This window comes from Empidonax traillii, unplaced genomic scaffold (assembly GCF_003031625.1).
Source record: "Empidonax traillii isolate 1590-97213 ecotype Southwest subspecies unplaced genomic scaffold, ASM303162v1 scaffold334:size599637, whole genome shotgun sequence".
In the NCBI taxonomy this organism is placed as follows: domain Eukaryota; kingdom Metazoa; phylum Chordata; class Aves; order Passeriformes; family Tyrannidae; genus Empidonax; species Empidonax traillii.
The window spans coordinates 152,757-166,317 of NW_020955527.1; the positions used below are offsets into that span (position 1 = coordinate 152,757).

At 48.1% G+C, this 13,561-nt stretch overlaps 3 protein-coding genes across 4 annotated transcripts in view; 2 read left to right on the forward strand and 1 right to left on the reverse strand.

The window, feature by feature from the left end:
• Window positions 1-6,021, forward strand: part of P2RY12 (purinergic receptor P2Y12) — a 7,554-nt gene extending 1,533 nt beyond the window's left edge. The window contains exons 2-3 of one of the 2 annotated variants that reach the window (XM_027891881.1): window positions 3,620-3,892; window positions 4,285-6,021. In XM_027891881.1, coding sequence (XP_027747682.1) covers window positions 4,312-5,331 — 1,020 coding nt within the window. In that variant the 5' untranslated portion in view covers window positions 3,620-3,892; window positions 4,285-4,311 and the 3' untranslated portion in view covers window positions 5,332-6,021. The remainder of the gene's footprint in view (window positions 1-3,619; window positions 3,893-4,284) is intronic. The other variant, XM_027891882.1, reaches the window with a different exon arrangement.
• Window positions 1-13,561, reverse strand: part of MED12L (mediator complex subunit 12 like) — a 93,815-nt gene that overhangs the window by 24,610 nt on the left and 55,644 nt on the right. The window contains exons 16-20 of the mRNA XM_027891911.1: window positions 2,804-2,951; window positions 2,174-2,292; window positions 1,221-1,364; window positions 655-818; window positions 99-230 (exon numbers count right to left, since the gene is read on the reverse strand). Coding sequence (XP_027747712.1) covers window positions 99-230; window positions 655-818; window positions 1,221-1,364; window positions 2,174-2,292; window positions 2,804-2,951 — 707 coding nt within the window. The remainder of the gene's footprint in view (window positions 1-98; window positions 231-654; window positions 819-1,220; window positions 1,365-2,173; window positions 2,293-2,803; window positions 2,952-13,561) is intronic.
• P2RY13 (purinergic receptor P2Y13) lies at window positions 8,564-9,813 on the forward strand. The gene has a single exon (XM_027891880.1). It carries the CDS (start codon window positions 8,640-8,642, stop codon window positions 9,669-9,671), a length of 1,032 nt encoding a protein of 343 aa, XP_027747681.1. The 5' UTR covers window positions 8,564-8,639; the 3' UTR covers window positions 9,672-9,813.

Genomic DNA, 13,561 nt, shown 5'->3' on the forward strand with positions numbered 1-13,561 from the left:
AGGCAGTGGAGATTTCCAGAGAATGGAAAGTGGATGGAAACCACAGAAGCCCACATCAGTCTGTGGGCAGGGGTGAGATGAATCCCTTCACCACCCACCTGAACAGGTCTCCAAACTTGCTCCTCAGGTGGCTGCAGGACACGTACAGGTCGTACAGGTAAGCTAAAATGCACCGTTCTGGGGAGGAACACTCGGAGGGATTCACAACGTGCTTTACTACCCCACACAACCTGCAAACAACAAAAGTTTGTTCCAACACACCTGACAAACCTGACACATACTGTCACAGATCAGATAAACCCTGCCATCAGCTGCGGAGCGTGACAGACCTTCATCTACAGCCTGATGGGGCTCATGTGACATTTGGCGTCCCCTGTGTCACAGGCACTTATGGAGGCCAGGCACAGCAGGGCAAATGGGCAGGAAATCGGGAGGCACAACCTCCCCTCGTCCAAGGCTACAAGGGCTGGGGATCCCAGCAGCCCTGGCAGTGAGGTGCACGCTGCAGAGGCGAGCTGTCCACCGTTCCCCTGAGCCCATCTACAGCCCTGCGGCAGCACCGCAACACCTGGTCCAACTACCTGAACCAAAATGCTTTCTCTGCTATTAAGAGAGAACAAAATGACTCTTTGGAACAGAGTGTGTGCCACCAACCCTTCGAAGACTTGCGTGGTCTGCTCGGAGCTGAGGATGAGGCAGGCGTGGTAGCGCCGCAGCACGGCCACGATGCACACACACAGCCCCGTCGTGTAGCTCCCGGCCAGGCTGGACGACTTCAGCAGCAGCTCGGCCTCCACCACGCTCAGCTCGTTCAGCAGCTGGGAACACACATCAAAACGACAAATTGAAAGTAATTTCCGGTTAAACATGTAAAACAGGAGCAAAAAAAAAAATATATATATTAAGGAAAAACTGTGAGGTAACACAGACGGTTTAGTCTGAAACAGCAAAGCCTATCCTAAAATCCTTTGCTCTAAAATAATCCAGAATTTTGTTAATTTTGGGAGATTTAAAAATAAAAGGCATCTATTGATTCTCCACAACAGTCATGGCACAGCAGAAGGGGAAGCGTCTGGCACTCCGTTCAGAGGGCAGAAAACCGAACCAGACACAAGCACCCAGAGGGAATTTGCAATCCAGCTCTTGGGGGTTTTCTGGCTTCCCAGAACATGTACCACAGCTCTGTCCTCGCATGACCTCACCAAATGAACTCTGCTCACCTGTATGGCAAAGTCTATCAGTCCGTTGATGTTCAGCGCTGGCTCCATGAGATCGAAGATGAGCTGGATGTGGTGAGCCAAGGGCAGGTGGTACGATGTTCCTGAGGCAAAGCTAGTGATCTGCTCGAGAACATTGCTGGAGATCTGGGAAAGGGAACGCTGCGAGTCAGGTGTGACTGAGGGCTCCTCAGGTACACCAGCACTCTGAAAATCCTGCTGTGCGAGTGGCAACAGCGAGTGCCAGCACTGTGCGGGTCAAAGTGCTCACACACCAGGCACAAGCACACCTGTCCCTCCCTGTCCCTGAGCCAGGCACAGTGCCCTTCCCTTCCAAACCTGACAGCACACAAAATGTTGTTCTGCTGCTTCACATCTGAGTCTCAAACTGTTCCCAACAGCCACAGCACTGATTTCTGTTCTGGAGGCAATTTGCTTCAAAGCAGCAGCAATATCGTTTTTTTCTTTGCATCGTACTGCACTGTGATTTATTTCAACTGATGGTTTTCAGTTCATTAACAACACATAAACCAAACTTGTAATAAGTTTATTCAAAAGACTAGACCAAAAGATGCCTTATAAATTAAGTGTCAAACATTCACATCTTTTATTTGTTTCCCATGTTAGCCTCTGGTATTAGAAAATACTTTCAACCAGTAACACGTACAAAATGATGAAACGCTGCTGACACACTTGCACACTAACTGGCAAGTCCTAACACACAGCAGGAAAACCAGGCTTGTCCTTCAGAACAAATTATCATATCATCATAGAATGATTTGGGTTGAAAGGGACCGTAAAGCTCAACTCATTCCACCTCTCTGCCAGGGGCAGGGACACCTTCCACTAGACCAGGTTATTTTGGATACAAAACACTTACAAAAAACTGGATGTCCTTCCCATTTGACATCCCTGCAGCAGAGCTAAAAGGCCACAATTTGATACAAGGGAAGTACCTGGGATGTCACCTGGTGTTGATCGAAATAGGACAGCTGCTGTAGTTTTGTGAACACAGTCTCCAGGGTTGGAAATGCCTCTGCTTTGGTCTTCCGGGCCTTCTGCCCTTCGTCCCCCACTGAACAGATTTAAAAGGTTATTTCAGTCATTTTATATTTAATGGAGGCCTAGCAGTTTTCCATTGCTACTGATTTAAAAGACAATAAAAACCTTATTAAGTTTTACTCATGACTATACAAACCCTGCTAGCTCCAGTTTTCTACTGTAATGATACACAACAGCACAAAACAATGTCAAAGCTGCCACGAGGTTATCCCAGTGCACAGAGGTGACACCCCAGAGAAGCTGAGAACACCCACACGGAGTTGCCAGGAGGGTGAGAACGTGGATCCCTCACATTCCAGGCTTTAGCCCAACACAAGTGTTTGCAGCCAGTTGCTACAATGGAAAACAGGGATTTCTAGTGGTGGCAGCCCTTGGTCACCCCAGTGCACTGTGGGGCCATGGGGCTCTGCTCAGCACCTCACCCAGGGACTGCCAAGGGAAGGAAAGCCAAACTCTGGGATAACATGCATGTCTCCAGACAAGGGTCACTGCAGGTGACTGAACAGCAGCCTTAGCGCGTTTACCACCCATTTCTGTAGTGCTCTTCTTGTTCAGGATTTTGAGGATGTCTTTGGTAATCTTCTTCAGCTGATGCCTCGCTTCATCACGCTCCTTCCCCACACCGTAAAGGAGAATCATGCGCTGGTTACACTCATGGCTTGAGGATTCATCCTGAAAAGAGCAGACACAAGTGAAGTCTCTTTGCCTGTCCCTGTCATCACCTGCAGAAACTCGGTCCAGGCAGCCCAGGCTGCAGGAAACACCACCTGACTCTGACACAAAAACATCTTCTGTGGCTGTCAGTAGGGAGGAAACAGTGTCAAAAGGGATCACTGAAGAGTGGGGTAAAAACACAGAGGGGAAAATGCAATCGGACATTATGAATTCTGTGTGTATCTACAAGGACAGGCTCAGGGGATGACCCTCCATACTGTCCCCTGCATCAATATTTCACAGCAGATCAGTAAATGTAAGACAGATGTTTAGAAATATTTAATGATGATGTACTGTATGTAACTTGGAAACTTGAAGCACTGCTCTGCAAGTTACTTAAGATATAAATATTTCCTTCGGTAATAACCTCCTCAAAAGCAACCAATCACTACTTCTTTCAAATACTTTAAAGGTTTTAAAAAACAAGACTGTGTACAAAAATAACCCTAAAGAATCACAAGGCCGAAAGGGGCAGACAGGAGCGCAGCTCTATGCTCAGAAAAGTTGCACAATCTGACAAATACCCACTCTCTTTACAAATAGCGTTTCTGGAAGCCAGACAAAGGCAGGAAGTAAACTACTAATTATTTTTTGAAGTTCTACTTATTTCTCTTTCTTCTCTACAGAAAACAGAAGTAGAAGCTCTAAGTGCATCTGTTGGAATCTGCCGTTGTCGCTGGCTGAGACACCAGTTCACGGCCAGAGGAAAGTCTAAGCCTCAGGACTGGGATGCTCAGCTGCTCCTCCTGCCTCTCCCTGCTCCGAGGGATCCCACAGGAACACTGCTGCCCACTCCCACGGTGAAGAGCTGGAGGGACTGCCAAGGACCCTCCCTCGCAGTTTCCCCCGCAGGGAACACCCAGCATTCCACCACTTCTCCACGGTAACCTTCCCCTGGCTCTGGGGGGAGAATGTACCCGTGCTGAGGGAGTACTTGTTCCCTCAGGATTGCACTTGGCAGCTGAACCCGTTACATGCTTCCAAGCAAAAGCCAATCTTTTCTACCTTAGAGGGAGAAATAAAACTTTGTGGCTCTGTAAAGCAGATGTCAGGGATTTGAGCATGAGCTGACAGCACATCAACCCCTCCAGTGCCTGCTTTACACAGGCAGAGCTCAGACAAAGATACTGCCATGTAAATGACTGCATCACTACACTCCTGAATGTCACCCCAGCCCAGCTTGGGACCCACCAGCTGCATGCGCTTCTTCCCAACACAAAAATCAGAAGCAGACTGAAAAGGTTGAACCCTTATGATAGGCTCACAACTTCATTTTTTTCTGTTTGCTTCTCCAGGGAGGGGGGACACCAGAGTGCAAATGAAAGCCACAACCCACTTCAGCTCCTCCAGGAACTACAGCAACTGTACCAGCGACAGCAGGATCAGCCAAGTCATCTTCCCTTTGCTGTACACATTTCTGTTCCTGGTGGGCATCATCATGAATGGCCTGGCAATGTGGGTCTTCTTTAAAATATCCAGTAAATCCAACTTCATCATCTTCCTCAAGAACACCGTCATTTCCGACTTTCTCATGATCCTGACTTTTCCATTCAAAATCCTCAGCGATGCAAAGCTGGTATCGTGGGTCCTGCGAGGGTTCGTGTGCCAGGTCACCCAGGTTGTGTTTTACTTCACCATGTACATCAGCATTTTATTTCTCGGTCTGATAACTATTGATCGCTATCAGAAAGCCACTTCACCATTCAGAACATCAACCCCACGGAGCCTTTTGGCCGCCAAGATCCTTTCCACAGCAATCTGGGTATCAATGTTTGCTCTTTCGCTGCCCAACATGATTTTAACTAACAAGGAGAGAACACCCAAGAACGTAAAGAAGTGTGCTCTCCTCAAATCCGAGTTTGGCTTAGTCTGGCATGAAATCGTAAACTACATTTGCCAGCTCATCTTCTGGGTTAACTTAGCAGTCATAGTGGTATGTTACATCCTCATCAGCAAGGAGCTGTACAAATCCTATAAAAGGACAAGAAGCACAGGGAAGGCATCCAAAAAGACTGTCAACCTGAAGGTTTTCATCATCATCGCTGTGTTCTTTATCTGTTTTGTGCCATTCCACTTCACCAGAATCCCCTACACCTTGAGCCAAACGAGAGACGTGTTTAACTGCTCTGCTCGGAACACCCTGTTCTACCTGAAGGAGACCACGCTGTGGCTGACATCCCTCAATGCCTGCCTGGATCCATTCATATACTTTTTCCTCTGCAAATCCTTCAGGAAGTCCTTGTTGGGCTCGCTGCGCAGGCACGTGGCAGTGTCGGGGCTCGGGACGCGGACCCAGGAGCAGAACGAAGCGGATGACACGGACGAGACGCCGGTCTAGAGCTCAGGAGTGCACGTGCCCCTTCCTGGCCACACACGTCTACTGAGGGTGGAAGGAGCACAAATCCTGTGGAGAGTATCTAGAGCTTCATGGACCCCTTTAGAAACTGTCCTACAGATGAAGCACAAGCACCCTGGGACCACCACCACTGGCTGCAGAAATGAAAAGCTTGAATACCAGAGGAGGCTCCCCAAATTCCATCTTTGCCAAAAAGGACCCCCCCCGACCCCAACTACCATGCCTGTGAGAACTGCTGGGAAGAAGTTTGAACTTAAAGGTAGAACTGTGAGGAGAAACTTTAAAGAGAATCATGAAATGCTACAGATGAGATCGTGAACCGCAAAGATTTTGCAGAAATAGCTAACTTGTGTCCGTGACAACACAAGATCTGGGACATGCAGATCAAATCCACAGTAAAATGTAATTTTTCAATACAGGGAGCTGTCACCATGTACACAACTGGCAGACAAAGAAACCTAGCCCAGATGTAGAGGAGCCTTTTGTCTGTGCAGATTTTGGTAACAGAATAACACTGCTTATCCCATTTTGTGCTTGCAATTCCTAACCTATTGACCAATAACTAAGAGTTGTATGTCAGAGGAAATTATTTTATAATCAGGCTTATCTTAATATGACTTAAGTCCCCAAATTCTTCCCCTTACTACATAAATAAACAAAACTGTCCACTTTCACAGAGAACGATATATTACATTAGAAAATCTGTAAAGACCCAACTTACAGCATACTAGATCTTGGGGAAAGACAGTCTCAGAGTAACATTACACTGATAATTCAGGACAGCTTTTTGCACCATACAAAATATTCAACCATTTCCCCTTTTGCAATTGGAAAACTTGGAAAAAAAAAAAACAAACAGGGAAGTATTTTCAGGTACATGATATCTTCATGTATCACAAGAACTACACATGAAATAGCCCGTGGGCTATTGGAATAAATTGTGGTTCATTTATCAGCACTGCAAACAGCTGCAATTAATCAGTATGTGTCACCATCACACAAGAGCTCAGTCCTGCCCAAGCCATCGCCTGTCCACCCTTCCCAGTACGTGTCCCTGCCTGCCACAGCACCTCTACCACTTAAACCCAGTTTCCCAAGAGGTTAAAAGGCAGCTCACTCACTGCTCACTTACTGCCACACTGAGCCTTGGGGTTTGTGCATCTCTAATAACCTCAGGATGAGTTAAACCCTCCACAAACCGTTTTGTGCCCTGCTGACTCTGGTCCCTGCCCCAGATGATACAATCAGTAACTGGGTTCCACCAGAGCACAGAGCACCAGGATTTCCCTGGAAACAGTGCCCAGTCACCCCAGAGCATGCTCCACACCAGCCCACAGGCCAATCAGTTCCCACCAGAGCCCAGGAGGGATGTGCCAGATGCCCCACTCCCACCCAGCACTCATTCCACATGTTTTCTGCACCTACCCCCAGGGACAGAGTGGCAGTTACCTGGCAGCTGCTTCCCCTGATCTGATGAGCTGTTCAGACAACAGACACTGTGTCCCACACAGTCATCACCGAGGGAACACGCAGAGCTACCTGGTACCTGCTGCCTGTGGCAGCTGGAACAGCATCAGGAGCTCAGTTTGGAAGAAAACACGGAAGGTGTTGCATTGACATCAGTCCTGGAGCATTGCAATGGACTGTGCCACCTTCACACAGTCCCTGCTGGGCAAACAGAAGGCGGGTCGGGCAGCCAGGGACACATCAAACTGATGGCAATGGCAAGGGCTAGCTTCATCCCAGCCATCCTCAAGGCTCTTCAATCTCCCCAGCCATCCAACACTGACACCAGCACCCACATTAACAAAAACGTATCAGGTACTAATGGACAAACTCCCTGTCACATGTCTGCACTGGTGAATCAATCCCGCCTGCCCCAAAGGGACAGCTTGACCAGGAGGCACTTCCCACACTGCAGCAAGCACAGAGCCAGAGCTGCCACATCAGTGGGCAGGAACAGACTTACACAAACGGTTCTGTTCACAGAGAAATGCACCAAACTCCAGCATTACACCTAAGAAACACATCAATCCACAGCCTCCCATGCAGCAGCAGCTCCTGCCGGGACCAGAAAGTGGCTGTAACCAGCACAGTGCATCATCTGGCTACACAGACCAAAATAAACCAGGAGTTCTTTGGATCTCCGTTCTGGAGCTCAGGTTCATGTGTCAGTATTGCCAGGCCACAGGGAGAGGGGCAGTTCCTGAGTAGGTCGGTGCACGTGGTTTTGGAGCCAAGTACCCGCTGTAAGGTGGCCCTGAGCAGACTCTGAGCACACATTGACAATGACTAGTGCCATCCAGAACAGTGAATTCACACACACAAACAACAACTAGGAGCTATATTTAAAGATTATCCTGGAAAACTGTCAGGAAATACTCTGTGTTTGTTCATCCTGCATCTCTAAAGGAGCCAAATCATAATGCCCAGAGCAGCTGCAGCAGGTCTGTCCCACACACACAAACCCAGAAATGTGTCTGTCTTGAGGGACAGGGTCAGGTTTCTTTGACCAGTTTAAGAGAAGGCATTTCTCATGCAGAGCAAAGGGAAGAGAGAAAGCATGATTAACTAACTCAGCGACTCCTGAAAATGAGGAAGGAAACCACACAACACACCAGCAGAAAAAGGTCTGATCTTTCTACTCATTTCCCCTTTCTTAATACTTTGCTCAAGGCTTCTGTTGGCAGAGGAACAGTGGATGAGCCGGGGACAGTCACGGAGGCCTCAGCACCAGCTGCTGCAGGTTTGCTCAGGTACTTGCACGGCTGGAGCATTTGGGGGTGCGAAGGGGTGCTCGGGGCTGATAACCACCAGTGTGCATCTGACCTTGGAAACGCTATCCAAAGATGTGCTGAGAAAGCAAAACGGTGTGTGCTTGGAAAGAAATACCAGAAGGCACTTCCCCAGGAGTGCTTGGCTTTTGGCCCACAGCTGGGACATTCTATTCAATGCTGGAATACATTTCCAAGGAAAGACAAACGGTGCTCCAGGCTTAATATACCTTATTATACTCTGCTCTTATACCCCTCTATGACATTACCTTAGGCCTCCAGAATAAGTATGTACCATTTTAACTTTTCAGTGGATGTTAGTCTGTAAACAATCCAAGCTCAGGCAAAGGTTTAGATTTTCTGTGGGCCACAAGAGAAATCGGCCAGTCTGGCACGCTCAGGTTTTTTTGTCTATCCATGCAAACCTGCCGTCACCATAAGGAGCACATAACATTAAATGCAGAAAGTTATGTTTCGTCTTTTCTCTCTCCTTTTCATCCAAGTCTGTTTTAAGCAATGGCAGACTCTGCAAACACAAGCACTGCGGGTTACACCAGCGGAGCACCCTCCTCCCCAGCGTGCCAGCGCGACACCACCGTCACCCGCCTGCTCTTCCCGGTGCTCTACACACTCATCTTCCTCCTGGGACTCGTACTGAACAGCCTGGCCTGCTGGGCTTTCTTCCACATTCCAAGCACATCAACTTTCATTGTCTACTTGAAAAACATCTCAGTTTCTGATCTTATAATGACCCTGATGCTTCCTCTAAAGATCCTGACAGACTCTGGCCTGGGACCGTGGCAGCTCAAAGCCTTTGTCTGTCGTTTCTCAGCCGTCATATTCTATGACACCATGTACATAAGCATAGTGCTGCTCGGGCTCATTGCTTTTGACAGATTTCTCAAGATTGTGAGACCTTTTGGGAAGTTCTGGGTGCAAAACCTGACCTCAGCAAAGATCCTCACGGGTCTGGTCTGGTTCTTCTTCGCTGTTCTCTCTCTGCCCAACACAATCTTATCCAACAAGACAGCGACGCCCCAGTCTGTGAGGAAGTGTGCCTCCTTGAAGAGTTACCTCGGACTCAAGTGGCATGAAGCTGTCAACTACATCTGCCAGTTCATCTTCTGGACCGTCCTCATCCTCATGTTGCTATTTTATACAATTATCGCCAAAAAGGTATACGAGTCATACGTAAAAACACAGAAGAAAGACAACAAAAGGGAAAAACGGATCAAGGGGAAAGTATTCATCATTTTTACCGTGTTCTTCTTATGCTTTGCCCCCTTCCACTTCAGCAGGGTCCCCTACACTCTGAGCCAAACGACTGCCCGCATGGACTGTGTCCTGCAGAACCAGCTCTTCGTGGCCAAAGAGAGCACGCTGTGGCTGGCGGCCACCAACGTCTGCATGGACCCCCTGATCTACATGTTCCTGTGCAAGCCCTTCCTGGAGAAGGTGTTATGCAGGAGAGTAAAGAGCCTCCGGAGAGCGGTGCACAGAACCCCAAAAACTGAACTGGACACACAAGTGTCTCGTACCGAGTCCTGACTCCGGAGCTGCTCGCTCTGCCCTGGGCGTTCATAGAGGACGGGAAAAATAGTTTTGGTTTACCCGTGTTGGAGAAAACAAAAGGGTGGTTGCACTGTAATATTAAGACTTAATAAAGCCAGCAAAATAAGTTTTCTATGTACACTCACTGGTCAGCCTCAGTGGGCAAAAAGCTCTCGTTCAAACTGCTAAGATAATCCACGGGTTAATTCTCTATGCTTTAAACTACAACAACTCACTAACATTTGAGCAGCTTACTGACTCTAGCTGCTCCTGAGGACAATTCAGTTTTATTTGGGATTAAACCCCAGAGCAGTTGACTGTGATGTGAGCAGTTCCTACCTTTGGTGTCATCTCAACTGCACATCACAGGCCATGGGAAGAGGAAGAACAGAGGGAAGGACACGGTCCCTTCCTGTCCCTCTTTGCCTCTCTCACACACATAAATACTTTCCTGCCACCCACACTGTTTCACCATCATTCCTCTCCACTCCCAGCAGCACTGTGGTGGAGGACAGTGTTGGCAATACCCAGGTCCCCCCAGGGCACACTCCCTGTCCAGGCCAGTAGAGCACCCAGGGCTGCATCCCCCACAAAGGGCACCCCAGAGCTGCTGGTGCTCACCCCTACCCTACCACTCACCAGGAGAGAACACGCAGAGATGGCCCCTTGGTGGCACGTTTGCCCTTCCCAGTCCCAACAACAGCCCAAGAGAAGGGAGCAAGGAACACTGCCTGACCCTCCCCACCCAGCTCACTACACCCCGCACAGAGCTCTTCCTTGGCTATCCCACACAGACTGGCACTCAAGAGGAAGTACTTCCTAATCCAAAATCCTGGAATTTATGACACTATTTTAAGACAAGAAATAGATACCGACCACTTATTGGCTCCAACTCTACAAAGCAGAGCAGCCACATCCCTGATCCCCAGACACCCCCTCTCCAGCTCCCCTGACAGCTTTATGCCCTCTCACACGTGCCAGACACTTTGATCACCACTTCACTGCTATTTTTAGAAATTCATTATTTACAGCAGCCTACTCCAATCCAGCAGGTTGCTCCATACATCCTGATTTTTTCAAAGCTGTTTTAGATTACTGTGCATTAATTACATCTGCCTTTGGGGTTCCCCAGCCTCTGCCACACAGGGAGATGTATGTCTTATTTAGCAACTTCTACCCACTACATCTTCTCTACCAGGCATGCTACGTACCTTCCACAGCTGGAAACTGAAGTAATCCCCAGTCAGCCTCCAGTTGGTTATGAATTTCCCCATAAATCAGTGTTATCTCAGTCACTGTCTTGCTCTTGGGATTAAATGCTATTCAGGAATTAATTCCTCTCTCCTCACACACATACAATGTTAACAGGATTAACTCTGCTCCTTTAGGAAAAGTAAATATATTGAATTCTTAGCTGCTGAAATAGTCACCACTTTAGCAACTGCTTAAAGGAATTTACAGGAGGCTGGAGATGTTCCTCTCAGCCTACTGACACAGTGTGGAAATGAACAGAGGGGCCTGAGCTAAACACTGGGAGAAGGGGTCTGTAAAACAGCTGTGACCTTCCACCAGGCAGGTGCCCACTGAAATTCGTGCTCCTGAACCTCGGATGTGTGAGGGGAGAATCCAGGACAATCGTCTGCAGCTCGGTCCTCCTCCTTCCCTCTGAATCCCACTGGCACAGCTAACACAGAGGGTCCCCAGCATCATCCAGCTCCGAATTTCCAGTGCAAAAACTGAGCAGTGTGGCAGGGAGAAACTAAGGAAATGGTGAGGTAGAGAAAACTTATTCCAGCGTGGAAATTTCTTTTATTTTCTGATTTCTACTGCTTGTGATTGACGCCCGTGTAATGCTGAGCACACACACGCTGGCAGCTCACGCAGCTCAGCGCTGAGAGCCTGCGTGTAGGGGCGGGTGCAACCACAAAATGGGCTGAGTTGCTCCCTAAATAAGGTGTGTGCCAAAGGTTTCTCAGGAGCCTTAATCATCTGTTTTTCAGCTGCTGTTTCTCAGGTAGGTAAAAGGGAGCCAGAGTTACCGAACTGTAGCAGAGAAGACAAGGTGACTGCAAGGACAGGACACCTGTTGATCCACTCAAGGGAACAAAAGGCCCTCAATTCTAAGACTTGGGATTTTGCATGTTTTTCTGTAAATTTTCAGATCCATGCCTCCAGATGGAGTAAAAGTCATAACAGTTAAAATGCCTCACAGTTTAGGTCTCTGCTTTTTAAGGTTCAAAAGAAATACTCAAAGCAGTATTTTATGGTTTACATCTGACCAAAAAGGAGACACATTTAGAGAACCTGAGAGAAACCCTTGCTGTTTGCTGATACAGCAGCTGTACAGGACAGTGAACGCACCACTCCCACCATACCTGCACTCACGCCAGCCCATCACACCAGAAGGCAGCAGCAGGTCTCACCCTGCCCACAGCCAAATCTTCCCTTGCATGGCTTGCCCTCACTCCAGACAACCTAGAAACTGGAAACTGGCACCAGGTCTTCAACCTGTTCAGAGAGATGACCCTTGTCCCAGGCTCCCATGGGCCAGAATTCACACAAAACTACTGACATTTGTCCTTAACACCTCTACACATCATTCAGTTCCTGAAAGGAGAGCTACAGGGTACTCAGAAGTCAAGTTTGGTAGGAAATCACTTATTTGGGCACATAAAGGCTTACATAAATTTCTTTGTATTTTGTACTTTACTTGTGTTTCAGATTAGGGAAGTACTTTATACCCTTGCCTAACACCTGCACCATCGAGGGCTCAGACTGCCTCTCCTCGGTGGGACAGCACAGTAAATCCTGATTGCCCAAAGACAAACTCTGCTCTTCATCCATGTCCTGACCCTCAGCACTACAATCCCCCTCAGCAGTACATACCCCCCCAGCCAGGCTCTTACAACCATGAGTACTGAGAAAACTCCCACAGCACGCAGCAGTACTTTAATTAGAAATGCAAACAAACAATTTGCATCCTGAATAAGAGCTGGGAAGCCAAGCTGAGCAGTCAAGGCATGACCCACACAACAGCACACGCACAGAGCCAGCAGGGGAGCACTGAAGGCACCAGGACAGACCTGAGCCTACAGTTGGGATCAGACAGCCAAAGCCTGGAACTTCAGCCCGTGAGGAACTTGAGGATGAAGAAAAAAAGGACTGAGCCTTTAAAGTCAGTTCTTAATTAGCTCCTTTCCTCCTTCCTTCCCTGTTAGTGACAGTCATCACACAGCAACTGGAGTAATCCACCTCAGGAAAGGGGAAGCATCAGCTCTTCCAGGACACTTTCCCTAACAAAAGCACCTTCACATCTGCAGGTGTAATACTGGAGAACCCTCCCTGTGCTGCAAACTTTGGTCCTGGTGCCACTTTTCAGAGACAGCCTGTCCTGTGCATTACCCAGGTGGTGAATCTGCTTTAACATGACCCTGCAGTTTGTATTGCAAAATACGGCAGTGAAGGAGTTTTAGAATGAAGCAACCCAGTAATTGTTGTAATAACGTTGTTCAGGTTCTTATGAAATCTGAGAGTTGCTCTCTAATCACCAGAACACAAAAAGGGACATCCAGCCTTTAAATAATACAAACAATAGTGAAGTTACAGCTTACCTTCAGCTTTTCTTTACATCAGAGCTTCACGTTTCTTCCGCGCTGTTTTTACGACAAACTCCCCACGTTTCGTGTGTCGGCTCGTCCTGACCTGCTCCAGCCTGGGAGCAGCCAACAACACATCTGCGTTGGAGCCTGCTTGGGGATGCCAGGGCACTGGCTTCTAACCCGCCAAGTTTTACCGAGGCACCAAAACACAGGGATTTTAAAGACAAATTAATGCATCATTGCACCACATTGGAAAACCAAACAAGCCAAACCCCCGTTCTGGGGTAG

Bases quoted from the DNA above. Each gene is read 5' to 3' on its own strand.
- P2RY13 (XM_027891880.1), top strand. From the start codon at position 8,640: ATGGCAGACTCTGCAAACACAAGCACTGCGGGTTACACCAGCGGAGCA.